This window comes from Marmota marmota, unplaced genomic scaffold (assembly GCF_001458135.2).
Source record: "Marmota marmota marmota unplaced genomic scaffold, marMar, whole genome shotgun sequence".
NCBI lineage: Eukaryota > Metazoa > Chordata > Mammalia > Rodentia > Sciuridae > Marmota > Marmota marmota.
In genome coordinates, this window is record NW_026000019.1 from 11150715 (window position 1) to 11166568 (window position 15854).

A 15854-nucleotide genomic window follows, 5' to 3' on the forward strand; every position below is an offset into this window, starting at 1 on the left:
GGGTGGGGGGGTGGGCTGGGGTTGTGACTCAGTGGTAGAGCAATAGCTCTTCTGAACACCCAGGGGCCGTGAGAGTTCACAGAGGGCACATTTGCTATTGCCTCAGGTCCATTTCCTAAAACTGCTAGCCACAGAATGGGATCCTCTGAAGAAGACTCTTCACACAAGACCAAAACAGGAGAAAAAGGACTTGATGGCACAGGAGTGGGCACTCACAATGCCAGGGCGGAAGTGTTAGTGGGGCAGAGCCGTGTGCCCAAATCTGTTCTTCCGTCATTGTAACAGACAGACAATACAAATGAGGTCTGACACTTCAGGTCTGCCATAACGTTTGGGCACACATTCCTCAACAGTATGCTCCTATATGGAACATGGAGAGCTATGCCCTGGTGGCTGTCAGAGCCGTGACAAGCTCCGGAGCCCCAGCCTTTCTGTACGGAGAAGAGTTACCTGCTGCCCTGAACGGCTTCCCTCAGGACTAACTCATGAAAGAAAAGCAAATGCCAGTGCTTTCTGAACTAGTTTACTGTTGGGGCTTTTTGGTGCAGTGGCTCAGTCTTTACCCAACAAAACTAGTTCCCATTCCACCCATCCAATTCCAACAACCCTATGTAAAATGTTTTCCATCTTGGGAAAACCTAAGCAAAACTGCTGTTTCTTATACTTACTTAAACTCTGTGGGCACAGCTTCACAGCAGTAGAAATTCATTCACTCAGCAAATTCTGTGGGCTTCTACCACCACATAAACAGTACTATGCTATACACCAGAAGCATAAAAGACAGTGGGAGGGGAAAGCCAATGCAACCCCACCTGCTCAGGTCCTCTGCACTGTATGCCTTTTACCCAGAATGTGAGCTGTGGTCTTCTCTACCCTGTCCCCAGCACTTTGCAATGCCTTTTGCATAACAGGCACTCAATAAATACCTGTTAGATGGATTAAGAAATCAGTGAACCTGTCTTGTCCTCAGTGAATCCTGTACAATGGGGGAAATGGAGAAAGCAATCCAATGAAGCACCTCCTCACACACAGGCACACAGTGTGTCCACTGAAATTCAAAAGTGGATGGGTGAGGGCTGGGGTTGTGGCTCAGTGGTAGAGCACGTGCCTAGTATGTGTGAGGTACTGGGTTCAATTCTCAGCACCACATATAAATAAATAAATAAATTAAAGATCCACTGACAACTGCTGTTTCTTATACTTACCTAAAAAGAACTCGAGAGCAGAGGAAGGCACCCGCAGAACTCCTTGGAACTGAACACTGCTGTTTCCATGATTAGGCCCAGCACCCTTATCCCCAGCATTTCTATCACCCCTCATGCTTCATGTGAACTGCTGTGAGCTTGGATGTCTCCCTGCTTTACCTTCCAGATTTAATCTTCATTTTTAGATCTACTAATTTCAGGAAGTCCTCTGCCATACAAAGAATCTCAAGATGGGTGGGAATCCTAAAGGTCACCAGATGAAAGTGGCGGGAGGTGCTTATCTTGATGGATCAGCTACAGTCCTTTCTCTTCTGCAGGCATGGGCTTTGGCCCTTCCCTCCCAGCTCTCTGCACGGTGCCTCTGAGCTCTGAGGACCCATAGTCCTGCTCTCCCGCTAGACCCTGGGCTTTTTCAAATGCAACCTACACATTCTTTGTCTTACATTTCTCCAGTGCTCAATAATGAAAGATTCTGCATCTTTTGATCCACCCCTCCGCTCTGGCAGTCTCTGTAGACTCCACAGTCAGGCCGAGGTGCTAGGGCCCCCTCCCAGACTGCAGCACAGCCTCTGCCCCATTTTTAACCCCAGTGCCACATTCTTTCTTTTTTTTTTTTCACCTCCATTTTTGTCTATTCTATGGATTAGGGGTTAATAGTTCAAACATTTCTTCACTGTTTAAACTTTCAATAAAGTTTTTTAAAAAATCTTTGGGACAAGTTTCAAATAAACTGGGTCCCCTTTGTGAGCCCCAGAACGTCTGCATCTCTGAAGCCATCAGACATTTCCCTGCAGATGTTGTCGGTCTCGAATCATCAATGGCCTTTCCTGTCCCATCTGTTGTTCTTCTGACAAGGTTACTGTGCTTCCTCAAGACTTCCTGTTTGAATAACCACCCACTTGGGTGTTCAAACTCCCATGTGTCCATTATTCACCATAAAAGGGACCCGAGGAAGGAACCAGCCAGTTGAATACAAAACGACGTATGAACAGAACAGCTGTGTGCGAGCAGGACAAAAAGACAGCGGGAGCTAAGCAAGGCTGCAGGTTTCAAAACAAGCTCTATTTAGTCAGGCTTGGTTAAAAGGCTGCTGATCCAGTGCATTAGAGGCCCGTTTTGTAACTGGAAATCACTGGAGATGTGAATAAGTCCCATTTTAGTTACTTCAGAGGTCACGCCCAATGCCACCCCTACCAACAGCCTCTCTCAAGGAAACAAAGCGGCCTCTCCTTCCTCTCACAGAAATGTCAATACCAACTCCAAAGGCTTCTCCCCAAACTTAATTATCTATTTTATTTCCCAGCACAAAAAGCAGGTTCCTCCCCACTTCCCCAAGGGAGCCATGAGAGTAAAAACAGAGGAAAGCACAAATCGACACGCAAGAACACACAGAAAGCAGCGCAGAAAGCAAAGGAACGTTCTCCAGACATCTGGAAGGTGTGCTCATTTCCAGAATCAGTTCCTCTGGGGATGGCCAGGATTCGCCACTGACTCTGTGCCAGGACATAACAGCTTTAAAGTGAACATAAGTTTAAAACCAAAACCTTATTAGAATAACCACAAAACTAAATGACTCCCAAGTCCACCAGGAGTTGATGCTAACTTACTCCTTGCCATGTGACAAAAATGCTGAAAACAGCAATAAACAAGAAGGCGAGAGCCTTTAAAGCAATCCTGATAAAGTAAACAAATTTATTACAGCTGCATTACAGATGTTCCCACCAACTTTCATAATCTGTAGAATTCTAGGAATTTGTAGTCTCTAGCAGACTTTCTGTCCCATGAATTTATCTAAAATATTCACTATAAATTCAAAATTATGTACAGAGTTCTTCTGAAGGTTAATCCCAGACACGCAAGCCCACCAAACACAGTCCTTTTCCCAAGCAGAAGCAAACACGCCCTCAAAGCAATTAAAGATACTGCTGTTCTTCTGGTTTCCAAGTCCCCTCCTTCCCTGAGCTCCTTGCTTCTTCTCATCTCCAAAAAGAACATTTTCAATGAAAATTCCAGAGCGCTTACCTGTAGCAAATTGTGACCTGGCACGAAATAATAGTCCAAGGACTCAGCAAAGGTGGTGTCACCAGTCCTATCAGGATAGTGTCCCCAACTCGCAGGAACCACAGGCAGAAGTAGCACAACTGCTAACCTAAGCAACTACGCCTACCTGAACTTCTTGGTAAGAGATTAAATCGTTTAAACCAGGACCCATCCTGAAAACATTTTTTTCTTTTACATTTTAAATTTTACCCTAAGTTTCTTTCAAACTCCAAAATTTCATGATTTTATTATGCTAGTTAGCTGCTGTGCTAGTCCATTTTACACTGCTATCACCAAATACTACAGACCAGGTAATTTACAATGAACAGAAACTGATGTGCTCACAGTTTGGAAGGCTGCAAAGCCCACGAGCCCAGTGCTGGCCTCTGGGAGGGCCTTCTTGGTGTGTCCTATCACAGGGAGGGCATCACATGGGAAAGAGTACCCAAGAAAACAAGAGGGGGCCAAACTCACCTTCACAACAAACCCACTCCCCCTAACAGCGAGAGCAGACCTAACCACCTCTTCAAGGTCCCACCCTCAACACTACCTCTGGGGATCAAGTTCCAGCACCTGAACTTGGGGGGGACACGATCAAACCATAGCAGCCTCATGTTTTAAAATGTCCACTGAATGCCAATATTCCCAAACACTAAGGGTCTTAATGTTGTAAGGGATAGGGGCAGATAGCTTGAACCCCGATCTTGATCCAATCTTTGTATGTTGCCAAATTAATCCAATTTAGTCCTTAAGAGCTTCTAAAGACAAGGAGGACATGGGCTTGAAGAACATGTGGGTCAACCACTCCTGCCTCTAATTAGGACTTGTGCTGCCAGAGCAGGAAAACACCGCTTCCCAATTCCTGCCAGTGAACAGAAAACTCAGAGAAAAAGCTGCTCAATTTACTTCATCAAGCTGTCCCTACCAGCTTTCTGAAAGCTGTAAAGTTCTTCTCTTGGAAATAGTGAGGATCTTGTCATCCTGTCTTAAGAAAATTGATGGAATCACTTGAGAAAATAGTACATTCATGTTTCTATATTTTATCAATGTGGGGGGCAGAACCAGGGGTGGGTTAAACCTGACCTCCTCCCTCCAATAGAGCAGCAGGGTGCATCCCACCCAACCTCCTCACAAGCTGGGAAACCCAGCACAAGCATTTAAAAATCCTCAGGTCTTCCTAGGCAATGGTGTAACCACATTCATCACAGAAATGCATAAAACACATATTAAGCAGGTCTTAAAGTGGGAAAGGCAGAAGGACAGTGACAGTGATACCATAATCAAGCAGCAAACTCACACCTGTATAGGTCTAGGTAGTTTTGCTTTATTTTATTTTATTTTTTAATGTTAGGTCCTAGAAGTGGAGGTAGAATTGGTGGGGAGAAGCACAAAATAGTAAATACACTTCCTAAATGGGGACTCCTTTGACAGATAAATAAAAAGGGAGGGAAAATGCATGGGAAAGACTCAAGGAGTGGGTGTTGACTAATTGATCGATCTGTATACACAGAAATCAAAGTGAATGGCGCCACTTCTGGGTCTGAAAGTTGGAAATGGTGACAAAGAAAGTTCTTGGGGCCACAGCAGTTATCTAGCCATCAATCCATAAAAGGTAGGTTAGACCTATTCAGTTAGCAAATTGACTAAGAGGATAAAAAAAAAAAAAAAAAAAAAACCCAACACTATGTAAGGGTTTACTCAGAGCAGAGAGGAGGAAACAAAATAGAATCTGGAGATCCACTCTTATCTTTGACATGTCAGATTAAGTAAGCAACTGCATTGAACCCAGCAATCCTCAACAACCAGAAAGCAGTCATGGATAAGGCAGAAAGGAGATAAGGAGGGAGAGTCCCCTGTGTGGCGTAAGCACTAACCACCCTTCAAGACATGGGGTATGGTAGTTTTCCTATCAGTACACACTGACAAAACCCAGGGCTTCAATCTGAAATTCAATAAATTCCTTAGAGATTTCCAGAGGCATTAATGCTGAATAATACACAACTAGAAGAAGTACCCAGAACCTAAAATTCTTCCCTTGAAAATAGCCCTCTGTCTTTCACAAATATGTGCGAAGCCCTTTTTAACAGAAGTGACCCAAATCCAGAGCTCCTCAAGCAGAGGTCTGGCAGAGAAACCAGGCTGAGCTCTTTGGTTTGAGATTCTCAAATCATTTTCAGTCCCCAATCTAAGGTCTCCACAGGTGGCTAACACCAGGTTGGACCTCACAGGCAGAGTGGCAGCCCCGCACCACAGCAGGTCTGGACTCCTACCCAAACACACCTGTGTGACCTGAGAGGCCACCGTCCTCTTACCTTATTATTCCACAGGGGATATTTTTCAAGACTGAAGAGTCAGAGGTAAGTAATCAGGAGGTCCCCAAAGGGAGGTACACTCTCTTTTGTCACCCAGTTTTGAGTTCCTGTTCTCTCCGGAACCTATCCAGCATATGCCCACTACTCCATGAAAGGCCACCAATGCCTTCCCCAACATCTGGCCACTTTCAAACCTTCTGCAGGCAACTCACCCTATGGCAAAGTCCTCCACCCATGTCCTTTACATCTTGTCAAGACCCAGGGACCTTCGGAAGGCTATGCTCAGTCCACACTCTACAAGGTGCTCTATGAGAATTCCCTGCGCACTTTAAAAAGTTCCAACAGTATTATTTTTCCTATATGTGAATGTTTTTATCTTGTCTCCTCAAATACATTACAAATCACCACAGGATAAAGAAAATGTCTTCAATAACCACTGATTCTCACACATCCCATGTTACAATGCCCCAAAATGAAGAATTTTCTCCCCAGCTACCTTATTTATACGACATCTTTGTCCACTAATTAGAAGCCCAATGCAATATGCTCGTCTCCTCTCCAGAGGGCAGGTCTTTTCACACAAGTACAGAAAGCACCATAAGCTTCCCCAAGAAAGCCACACAATTCAAGCTTCAGACTTATTTTTTTTTTCCAAAAGCCTCAGTGAGAAGTAGCCACTACTTGGTACCTGTTAAAGAAATGAAGACGGTGTCCTCAGAACTTAGACTGAATCTGTGGAACATTTAGGTTTTATTTCACCAAACAGCAAGTTATAAGACAGCTAGACACTGTGACCATAGCACAAGCCACATTCTTAAAGAATTCTCTATGCCTGCAGCAACAACCACAGCCTTGCCATTCTGCCACATCAAACCATGAAGCACTGATCCAAACCACTACCTGCTCTGAGTAGGTGAGAAGAGCCAAGATGACTGCGCCTCCCGCAGGCTCCCCTGGCTGCCTCTGCAAACTCCGCTGCTACTTCCACTCAAACAGCAGACAGCTCAATTAGACTCAGCGGGCTTACTTGTTGGCTCACTCAACAAATATTTGCTAATGCCTATTAACACCAGAGACTTCTGGTAACGAGGAAAAAGATGGTTTAAAAAAAAAAAAAACTTGTCTGAGATGTGTAAGCCTCAGGTTTTGTGCTCTCCTACATTCGGCCAAAAATCATACAATAAATAATCAGATCCCTTACGTATTATTTTTTACTAAAGTGTCCTAATTCCCTTTTGAGGAATAATTTACATGCAACGAGATGCATGCAAATACATATAGCTCTGAATTTCTCCAGATCAAGATGCAGAGCACAAAATCAGAACCAAGAACAACAACAAAAAGACTAGCCCCTAACCATGTCTCTGGCAGCACTGACAGACTGTTCATCACTGCCATGGATAATCATCTGGTCAGCAGAGAGCTTCATGTACACTGTGATTTATCATCATGAAACAAAAGGTACCGAGTCCCTAACTCTACGCAGGAAGGACCATGTGCCAAACTCAAAAAATTCAAATTAAGAAAAAGAAACATGAAGGCTGATTTTATATAAAATAAAAATCCAAAGAATAAAACAGTTCAGTCTTTCCTTTAATATAACAGGAAAGAGCCACCAAGATGGAAACAGAAGGTAAAGGAAGAGAGCTGAGGAGCTATCATCCCTAAAGTTTTAAAAGGAAGTAAGGCAAGGCCCTAATTCATCCCTCAGACTCTCCACAAGGTCCTCCTCCCACAAGAGATCTGAGCACCATTGTCCAAGACAAAGATAAGTTGCTTTATTTCATGAATATGTAGCTGCAGAAGGCACCAGACTGACGGGGGCCCAGTTATTTTCAGCTGGCCCTCTGGAAGGGTACATGGAAAGAAAGTCAGACACACTTATTTAGTGTCGCCAAAGTCTGGAGCCATACTCTAAAACCTCAGGGATATTTCCATAAATGAGTTCTCTAATAGCCTCCATTAGCAAGCCGTCAATTGTAGGCCCAAATGAACAAACACCTAATTTTATAATAAGAAAGATGCTTACAAATGCCAGCAGGGCCCTCTTACAAATCTTAGGGCAAGAAACCCCAGTGCACAATCATCTTGAAGTTTTACCCTCTGAAACTGTTTAACAGACAAATTAATCCCCAATTTTTAACTCTTCCCAGGAATCTGAGTAGTAAAAAATAAACAAACAGCTCTGCTCTAAACTTTGACACATTTCCATAAAACCCAAACAGGACAGCAATGGAGCTGTCAATCAGGAACAGCTGGCGAGGAAAAGCAACTAAAGAAGCATGTTGGGCATGAGTCTGTTAAAGCTGGACAAACAAGATGACACCCGACTCCCTGCTCACCTGAGTAACCCACGCTTACCCTCACGTCCTGAAGACACGGCATGCCCCAGTATGCACGTCTTCTAATTCTACCCCTAATACACTAAAGAAACTAAGAAAAGATGCAAATAAGACATTACACAAAAATCTTCCTCCCCAACTGCTTAACAATCCCCTTAAAGAGTCTTTTCCAACAATGAACATATACATTTCCAAAAAACTTTCTTACGACCATTTCTAAAGAAAAAGGCAAATTAACATTAATATTTCAGTCATACATATTTACAAGTGTGAACTTGTGAGTTTTCTCATAAAATTGATCTAAAATGACTTTAATCACATTAACAGTCTAATTTTTACTCAAAAGAAAATAGTCACGGATCTTTCAATTTCATATCACTTTCACAACTTACTCAGTACTTCTCTAAAAGCTATAGAAAGAAAACCACCACATACCACACTTAATATTAGCTCCTACAGTGGTGCATACCTCATGAAATGGAGAGATGGCACCGATAAAAATAGACACAAGTCAAAGGTATGGCTTCAAAGAATTTCAGTTAATGGGCAATGTGCTGGGACATTTATAATTCAGCTATTGGCTTATTCACTCATACTACACCGATTTAAGAACACTCCACCAGACGTACTGCTAAGCACTAGAAATACAGCACCTCCCACCTCCACCCAAATGGTAAATTTAGTGAATCTTCTCTGTCTGCATTTCTCACTTAGAAATTATATGAGCATTCTAGTCAAGAGCAGAGGTCACCAAACTTGTGCACTGAGGGATACATAGTAAGTAGTTTAGCCTTTGTGAGCTGGGACATAAGGAGTCTGTCACAATTACTCAATTCTACATTTGTAGTACAAAAACAATCATAAACAACATGTTATTCTATGGGCTTAACTGTGTTTCAGTAAAGCTTAAGATTTTTGTTTTTTTGTTTTGGTACTAGGGATTGAACTCAGGGTCATTTTATCACTGAGCTGCATCCCAGCCCTTTTATCTTTTATTTTGAAAAAAGGTCTCACTAAGTTACTGAAGCTGGCCTTGAAGTTTGATTCTCCTGTCTCAGCCTCCCAAGTCACTGGGATTACAGGCCATTCATTCAATTTTCAAGTGTCACACAATATTACTCACCTTTTGACTTTTTTTCAATTAAAAAAAAAAATACTACCATGCCTAGCTCCCAGCCCACACAAAGAGGTGGCAGGGCTAGGCTGAATTTGGCCAGGGGGCCATGATTTCCTACCCCCAAATCTAGAGACATAAATTTCATTTGACCTTATCTGTTATGGTTTGGATATGAGGTATGCCCCCAAAGGCTCATATGTTCAGCAATGAGTGTTCAAAGATGAGATTATACTAGATTATAAGAGCTGTAATATCATGATTGGGTGAATCCATTTGATGGATTAATAATTTGAATAGACACCTGGGTGGTAACGTAGGCAGGTAGGGCATAGTTGGAAGAAGTAGGTCACCAGGGCATGGCCTCGGAGATGAGAACTTGTCCCTAGCTCCCCCACCTGCTCTTTTCCTGCCTCACAGCTACTATGAGCTGAGCAGCTTTCTACCAACCATGCCCTTCTGCCATGATATTCTGCCTCATTTTAGGCCCAGAGGAATAGAGTTCGCTGACCGCAGACTAAACCTCTGAAACTGTGAGCCCAAAATAAACTTTTCCTCCTCTAAGTTGATCTTGTCAGGTATTTTGGTCACAGCAAAGAAATGCTGACTAAAACATCATCTAAGCCCAAGGTCAGGGCAGCATTCTATAAATCACTATCCATCCAAGAATCCACTTGGTGCCAAAGCACAGAAAGCAACAAATTAAGTGTTAATCATGTTATCCTGAACTCAAAGTTGACTAAGTCCCCATCCTGTCTTTAACCCAGGTTAGCTGAGTACAGTGGTGTGCCACTCAGCATACTGAGGCAGAAAGACCCCTTGACTTAGGATTTACTGGCTTTACAATGATGTGAAAGTGATACACATTCAGTAGAAACTGGACTTTGAATTTTGAATCTTGATCTTTTCCTGAGCTACCCAGACACAGTACTACAGACTCAAGTGATGCTGGGGTACTATAAAGAACCACAGCTCCCTCTCATTCACAAGAGTTAACGGATACACTAGCTGTGTTGCTAAGCTATGATGTTGGAGAGACTGAGGATATAACATTACAATGTTTTCAACTTAAAACAGATTTATTGAGACATAACCCACAAGTTGAGAAGCATCCGTATAAGTAGCAAAACAGGAGGAAGAAGACTACCAGACAGGAGGCCACTGCAGTAAGCTAAGGCTGGGACAAAGACGATGGAAAGAGAAGCATTTAAGAGCCACAGTGATAGGAATAGGAAGCAAAGTATATTAAAGATGGGTGGGAAATAAAGGAATGGAGATAAAGCCGACCAGCCTCACAGCAGTCACCCTATAAGCTCACCAGAGTAATCTTTCCTGGTGAAAGCCTGTCATGCATGGTTCTATTTCAGAGGTGACTTGGGAAGAACTGGTTGAGAGCCTCAATATTAGACAGTAATGCATTCCCTGATACAGAAAATCCAAAACAGCTTCAAGTTAGGTGAGACAATAAGGAGTGAATTTAGTTTCGATATGGCCTATGGACAAACCCCAATTAATCATATACAACAAGTCTTTAGGTCTGGAGAAAAAAAACTAGAAATACAAAGTACAAATTGAAAATCTATAAACAGTACATAAACCTTGAGATTAAAACTAATTCATTCAGGGACAGGGGCAACATGAAAACAGGACCATAGGTACAAAGGAACAGGCCAAGGAATGTCAAGGAAGATAACCAAAGGAGCCTGGTGTCACTGAATCGGTGTGTACATAAACTTTTATTTTAAAGTTGCCGTGGAATAAACTAAACATTCTTTTGAGAGATGAAGCTACAAGCTGCAGGAGCTACTGTATTCAACTACAGAGCAAGACCTACCTCCACTATGACTTTTGGCAAATCCCAACCACAGGATCCTCATCTTTGCCTTCACTGAGTTATAAAAAATCTAGTCAGTGATAAACTGGAGGCTTTATAAACTTCAAAATATTATAAAGATACCCTTGGTTTATTATTGCAATAACATTACAACTGAGTGTGTAAATTCCATGTAGCAGAGAATAAGCTCCTGAAAACAGGGCCTTCAATCTTCTACATCTTTCTATCAGGCATAGTGCTATGTATTTCATAGATATTTTTAAAACATTTGCGGGGTATCGGGCAGAGTAACATGAGAATGTATGCATGGAACAAGGAGTACATAGCAAAAGGCATAACCAACTTCCTAAAAGGGTTTAGAATTGAAGTGGTCAAATTTTATTCCTTCCACAAATGCAATTAATGACAAACTGATGGGATAAAGGGGATGCCTGATAGTTCTGACTCCTCTAATGTGTGACTTTTTTTTTTTTTTTTTGAGTGCCTTAGAATGGGAAAGGAATTTGCAGAAAAAGCAGTGAACTATAGGACAGGAAAAACAGCCAGCAGCAACTTTTATAAAACTGTTCAACAACTACTGGTCATTAAAGAACATCTCTTTAACTTCTCAAGTTGAAACCTGCAAAATGTAAATCAGGCCTTTGTGAGACAAACTAAAATAGTGTCCCCTCAGGGTGCACAAATACCACAGTGAAGTCACCAGAGCGAGCTACTCCCTGACACAGTCAGAGCCTACCTTGTAAAGATTTTCCTGAAGAAAAAAATTGCTATTCATTTCAGGTTAAATACACTCATCAGAGGACCAAACAGAATAAAATGCTATAACCTTATGTGTCAATCTTTCTAATTTATACACACAAAAGGAAATTCACATATGAAGAATTTTGTTTAATCACAATTCATTCCTAAAGTTTATAAGGAACTTAGAAACTAATCTGGTCTCTGTTAATTTTGAGAGTTCCATAAACTTTGATTTGAGTTGATTTTATAAGCACTCTTTCCTTAACCTAATTGTTTCAAGAAAGAGGGAAAGCTACCTTCCTCCAAGTTCAAGAATCTGTCTGCCAACTTTCTATCCATAATGTTTATCAAATTAATAAAAGGGACTGTTTAATAAGACAAATCCTCAGCTATACTCTTACAATCTTACCCTTGCATCTGATAAAACTTATAACTTATTAATATAAGACATAAATGTCAGACTTCCGAAGAGCAATTGAATGATCCATACAGAATTTAGAAGATTTAGAAGGAAAACAAAATAAGAAAAAAATTACTTTTAGAAAAGGATACCTGGCTGAGCAACTTAACTATATCTGAAGATACTCTGCACCCTGGATTACTGTATATGGAGCTTAAGACCTGACAGCATTCAGAATCAAGGCTGATTTTCCTGGCTTTTGTAAAACAAGTGATGATACTAGTACAATGATCTAATTTGTTCCTGCCAGACATTAAAATAGGTCTCTGCCTCTTCCCAAAGAGGTACCAGTTAAAATGATCATATAATCTGATATGTGTATGCATAAAAAATTTTTCTGAAGGGTTACACAAGAAATCATAAATGGTGGTCTCTGGTTGCTAAGCAACTGGAGACAGACCACATACTGTATTCATTGTTTGAGTATATCATGTCATGTTTCATTTTTATAACAAAAGGTGACTTATGACCAATGCCAAAACATGTGTTTCTTAAAACTACTTAAGTGTGATATAACTAAGCTTATTTTACAGCTTACTGTGTTTAAAGTTCAACATTAAAAGGAGGCTAGCACAGTGGTGGCAAGACCTAGTTCTTTTACACTGCTCACTTGGAGTTTCACATGCTCTGTAAGGGCAGAACACAATATGCATCACTTGTTGAAGGGTATGTGAAATTTGAACTGGGTGGGAGATTTAATAGATGCACAAAACAGTCATGGTACTTGAATTCATGGGAAATAATTAGTTAGCTAGAGCCCAAGGAGTAACTGAAGTTAGGTAGTGAATATGCTGAATACCAAAACACACACTGATAAATAAAGCCTTGCCCACTTGCCACAAATCGTTGATCATAACATTCATGCATACATATGTCCTTGTCATCAAAAAGAAAGTGGGGAGAGAAATGAACATCAACCCCACTACGTACAAATCTCCCTCCCCTTTCCACCTCCTCCATCACACACAATTTCCTCTAGGACATCACTTCTGATCCAAGAACAAGCACAGTAAGTTCTAGTCAACTTTTATATAAACCAACTAAAAAGCTTAAAGTACAAATGATAAAAAATTATATCAAATATTTCAAATAACTTAAGAGTTTTAAATCTATAGTTTTATGAATGCCACTTAGCAAAGATATTACCAACAACTTAAGAATATTACAGCAAAAACAAGTCAAAGCACAAAACATTTTTAGAGTTAAAAAAAAAAAGAGTCCTAACTAAATGTACTCTGAAGATCTCTTTTGAACTCGTTATATCATCATGATCCAAAGTTAGTATCTATCTGCCCCCCAGCATTAGCAAATTAACTTGAATGATACTCTCTTACTCTACCACATTGTCTCTGCAACAAAGAAGTGAGCATAGAGTACTCCATCTACCTCTGCAATCACCTGAAATAAATGTTAGCTGAAGCCTACAACAGATTGACAACCTATTGTTCAGGACTGAACAACACTGAATCTCAGGCATTCAGAAACATCAAGGTAATGCCTTTTCTTTGAAATTTTTTAAATTTGAAAATGGATAATGTAAGAATTCAAGAGTATTCAAAGGTGAACACAGGAACTTTAACAAGCCAAAATTCAAACAAAAGTAATTGGACATAGGGCTGGGGTTGTGGCTCAGCGGTAGAGCATTCGCCTAGCATATGCGAGGTCCTGGGTTTGATCCTCAGCACCACATAAAAATAAATAAAATAAAGGTATTGTGTTCAACTACAAGTAAAAAATAGATATTTTTTAAAAAAGTAATTGGATATAAATTACAAAACTAATGTTGGCCAACTTTAAAAACATAACACTTGGGAGAGACAGTTAAGACAGCATCCCTTCAAGATCTTGGGAAACCCTGAGTCTCTTGCAATGCCTTTAGATAGGTACTTTTCCAAGACACCACTGCTTCTATAAATTTCCAATACCTTTAAAAAACTGAACTCAAAGCAGTTTATTTCTTCAACAAGTTGAAAAGCAGGTGCCACATGGATTCATTCATGAACTTATTTCCAAAAAGTTTCATCTTCCCAATGACTCATCTACAAACAAAACCTTAATTACTATAAAGGTGTTAAATACTGCTTTTCTAAAACTTATTCCACTCACAGTAATTTAATTACACTTGTCAAGCACTTTCCCTGTAAGTATTCCTTCTCTGGAATCTTGGTAACTTATGCAAAGTTTAGTGTGCTAGAGATCAGTACAAAGGAAAATACAAAACCATGATCAAAAGAACTATTTGCCTACAAAATGTCCCTTTCAAACATCTCCCAATGATGTTATGAGTCCTATAGAATTACCCTGCTTTGACAGAAGAATGGCTTGGGGCAGTCTGTTCTCAGGAACTTCATTAGTACCAGCTACTGGTAAAATCAAGTCTCGAAATGCAATGAAAAATTGAAGCACTATAAATCAAATGTCAGTTTCACATACATGTTACTCTGTTAAACACAATGAAATTTTTTTCTGCTTGTTTCTATATCTCGATAATGAAGGAAAAAATTACCAAAATGAAACAGAATTTCTGATACTTTCAAATGATTTTTTCAAATTAATGTCCTTTCTCATCCACAGCCCTGCCATGCAATTTTCTAAACAGCCCTTTCCCAATGTCTAAAAAGTTCACTTAGGTGTGTTTCGGCACTTGCTCTGACTCAAAACAAGAGGAAGACAGTGTGGAGAACCTTTATACAAGGGGACAAAACTGTTCCCAGCAATTAGTGAGTAGGTCACTTACTTTTGTTTTCTCTCTACCAGGATTAGCAGTGAAATAGCTTCGTGGCTCTTAAATAAGGCTGAACAATAACTTTTAAAAGTGCATTTCTATTTTAATTACATCTAGGCAATATAGGCAGTAAAGGTATTTGCTCCTCTCTAATTCCCTTAACAAACAGCAGTCATCTTCAATTCTGGAGAAAAAGCCATATTTAAACTTTTTAAAGGCAAAAGGTGGATCTTGCTTTCTCTGATCCAAGCATTCAACCATGCCTTCAGATGGCCCGGCTAGTACAGCTAAAAGGAGGATGGGTGTTTTTGATTAAAGCTTCAGAAAAAAAGGGACCACAATCCTAACTGCTGAAATGGCAAAGAATTCCTTGAAGAAGCAAGAATCCCTTTAAGTTAGAAATAATAGGAAAGCAAAGAGACGCAGCTGAGAGCATCTTGGCCCTCACCGGATGTTAAGAGATAGATCAATTATAGAAGTTGGAGAAAGGAATTTGTGTGGTCCCCGCTGGGGAGCAGAGAGCCAGCACGCGGCGTTTGGGCCCCTCAAGCTGGACCAGGGAGTGGAGACGGCCCGGGTGCAGAGTTGTTAGCGAGCAGTAGTAAGGGACAGGGCTGTCACCGCTTACCCAGGTGCAGCGTGAGGTTGATGGAGTTGGGGTACTGGACCCCGGCCAGCATGGTCTGGCTTTGCCACCAGGTGGTGTCGGCCTGGTTGTTGTAGTCGGTCAGGAAGGCTGCCCCGTGCTGCAGGTGGGGCTGCCCGGCGTCGCACAGGTGACAGGACTTGGTGACCCCGGTCACCCCGGTCTGCACACAGTACTCCTCGGGCGGAGTCCCACACGTGTTGGTGGCCACCACGGTCACGTTGAAGGCAGCGTTGACGAACTCAGGCATGCAGCGCTGCGGCCGCCCGCCCTCGTCCGTGCACTCGTCCATGGCTGCCCCCGGCACAGCCCGCCGCGGCTGCCGCCAGTACAGCCAGCACCGTCCAGAGCCGCCCCCGGCGCCGCAAGGCCAGCGCGGCCCGCTCGCTGCCCCTCATCCCACCGCCCGCGCGTGGCCACCGCAAGGCCAGGCCG

The 15854-nt window shown here is 41.7% G+C and overlaps 1 protein-coding gene across 1 annotated transcript in view; it reads right to left on the reverse strand.

Annotated features, from left to right (window-relative positions):
* Window positions 1–15848, reverse strand: part of Lamc1 (laminin subunit gamma 1) — a 107871-nt gene extending 92023 nt beyond the window's left edge. The window contains 2 exon segments of the mRNA XM_015491717.2: window positions 15402–15720; window positions 15722–15848. Of these exon segments, the coding sequence (XP_015347203.1) occupies window positions 15402–15720; window positions 15722–15817 (415 nt within the window). The 5' untranslated portion in view covers window positions 15818–15848.
* Window positions 15849–15854: the final 6 nt, after the last annotated feature.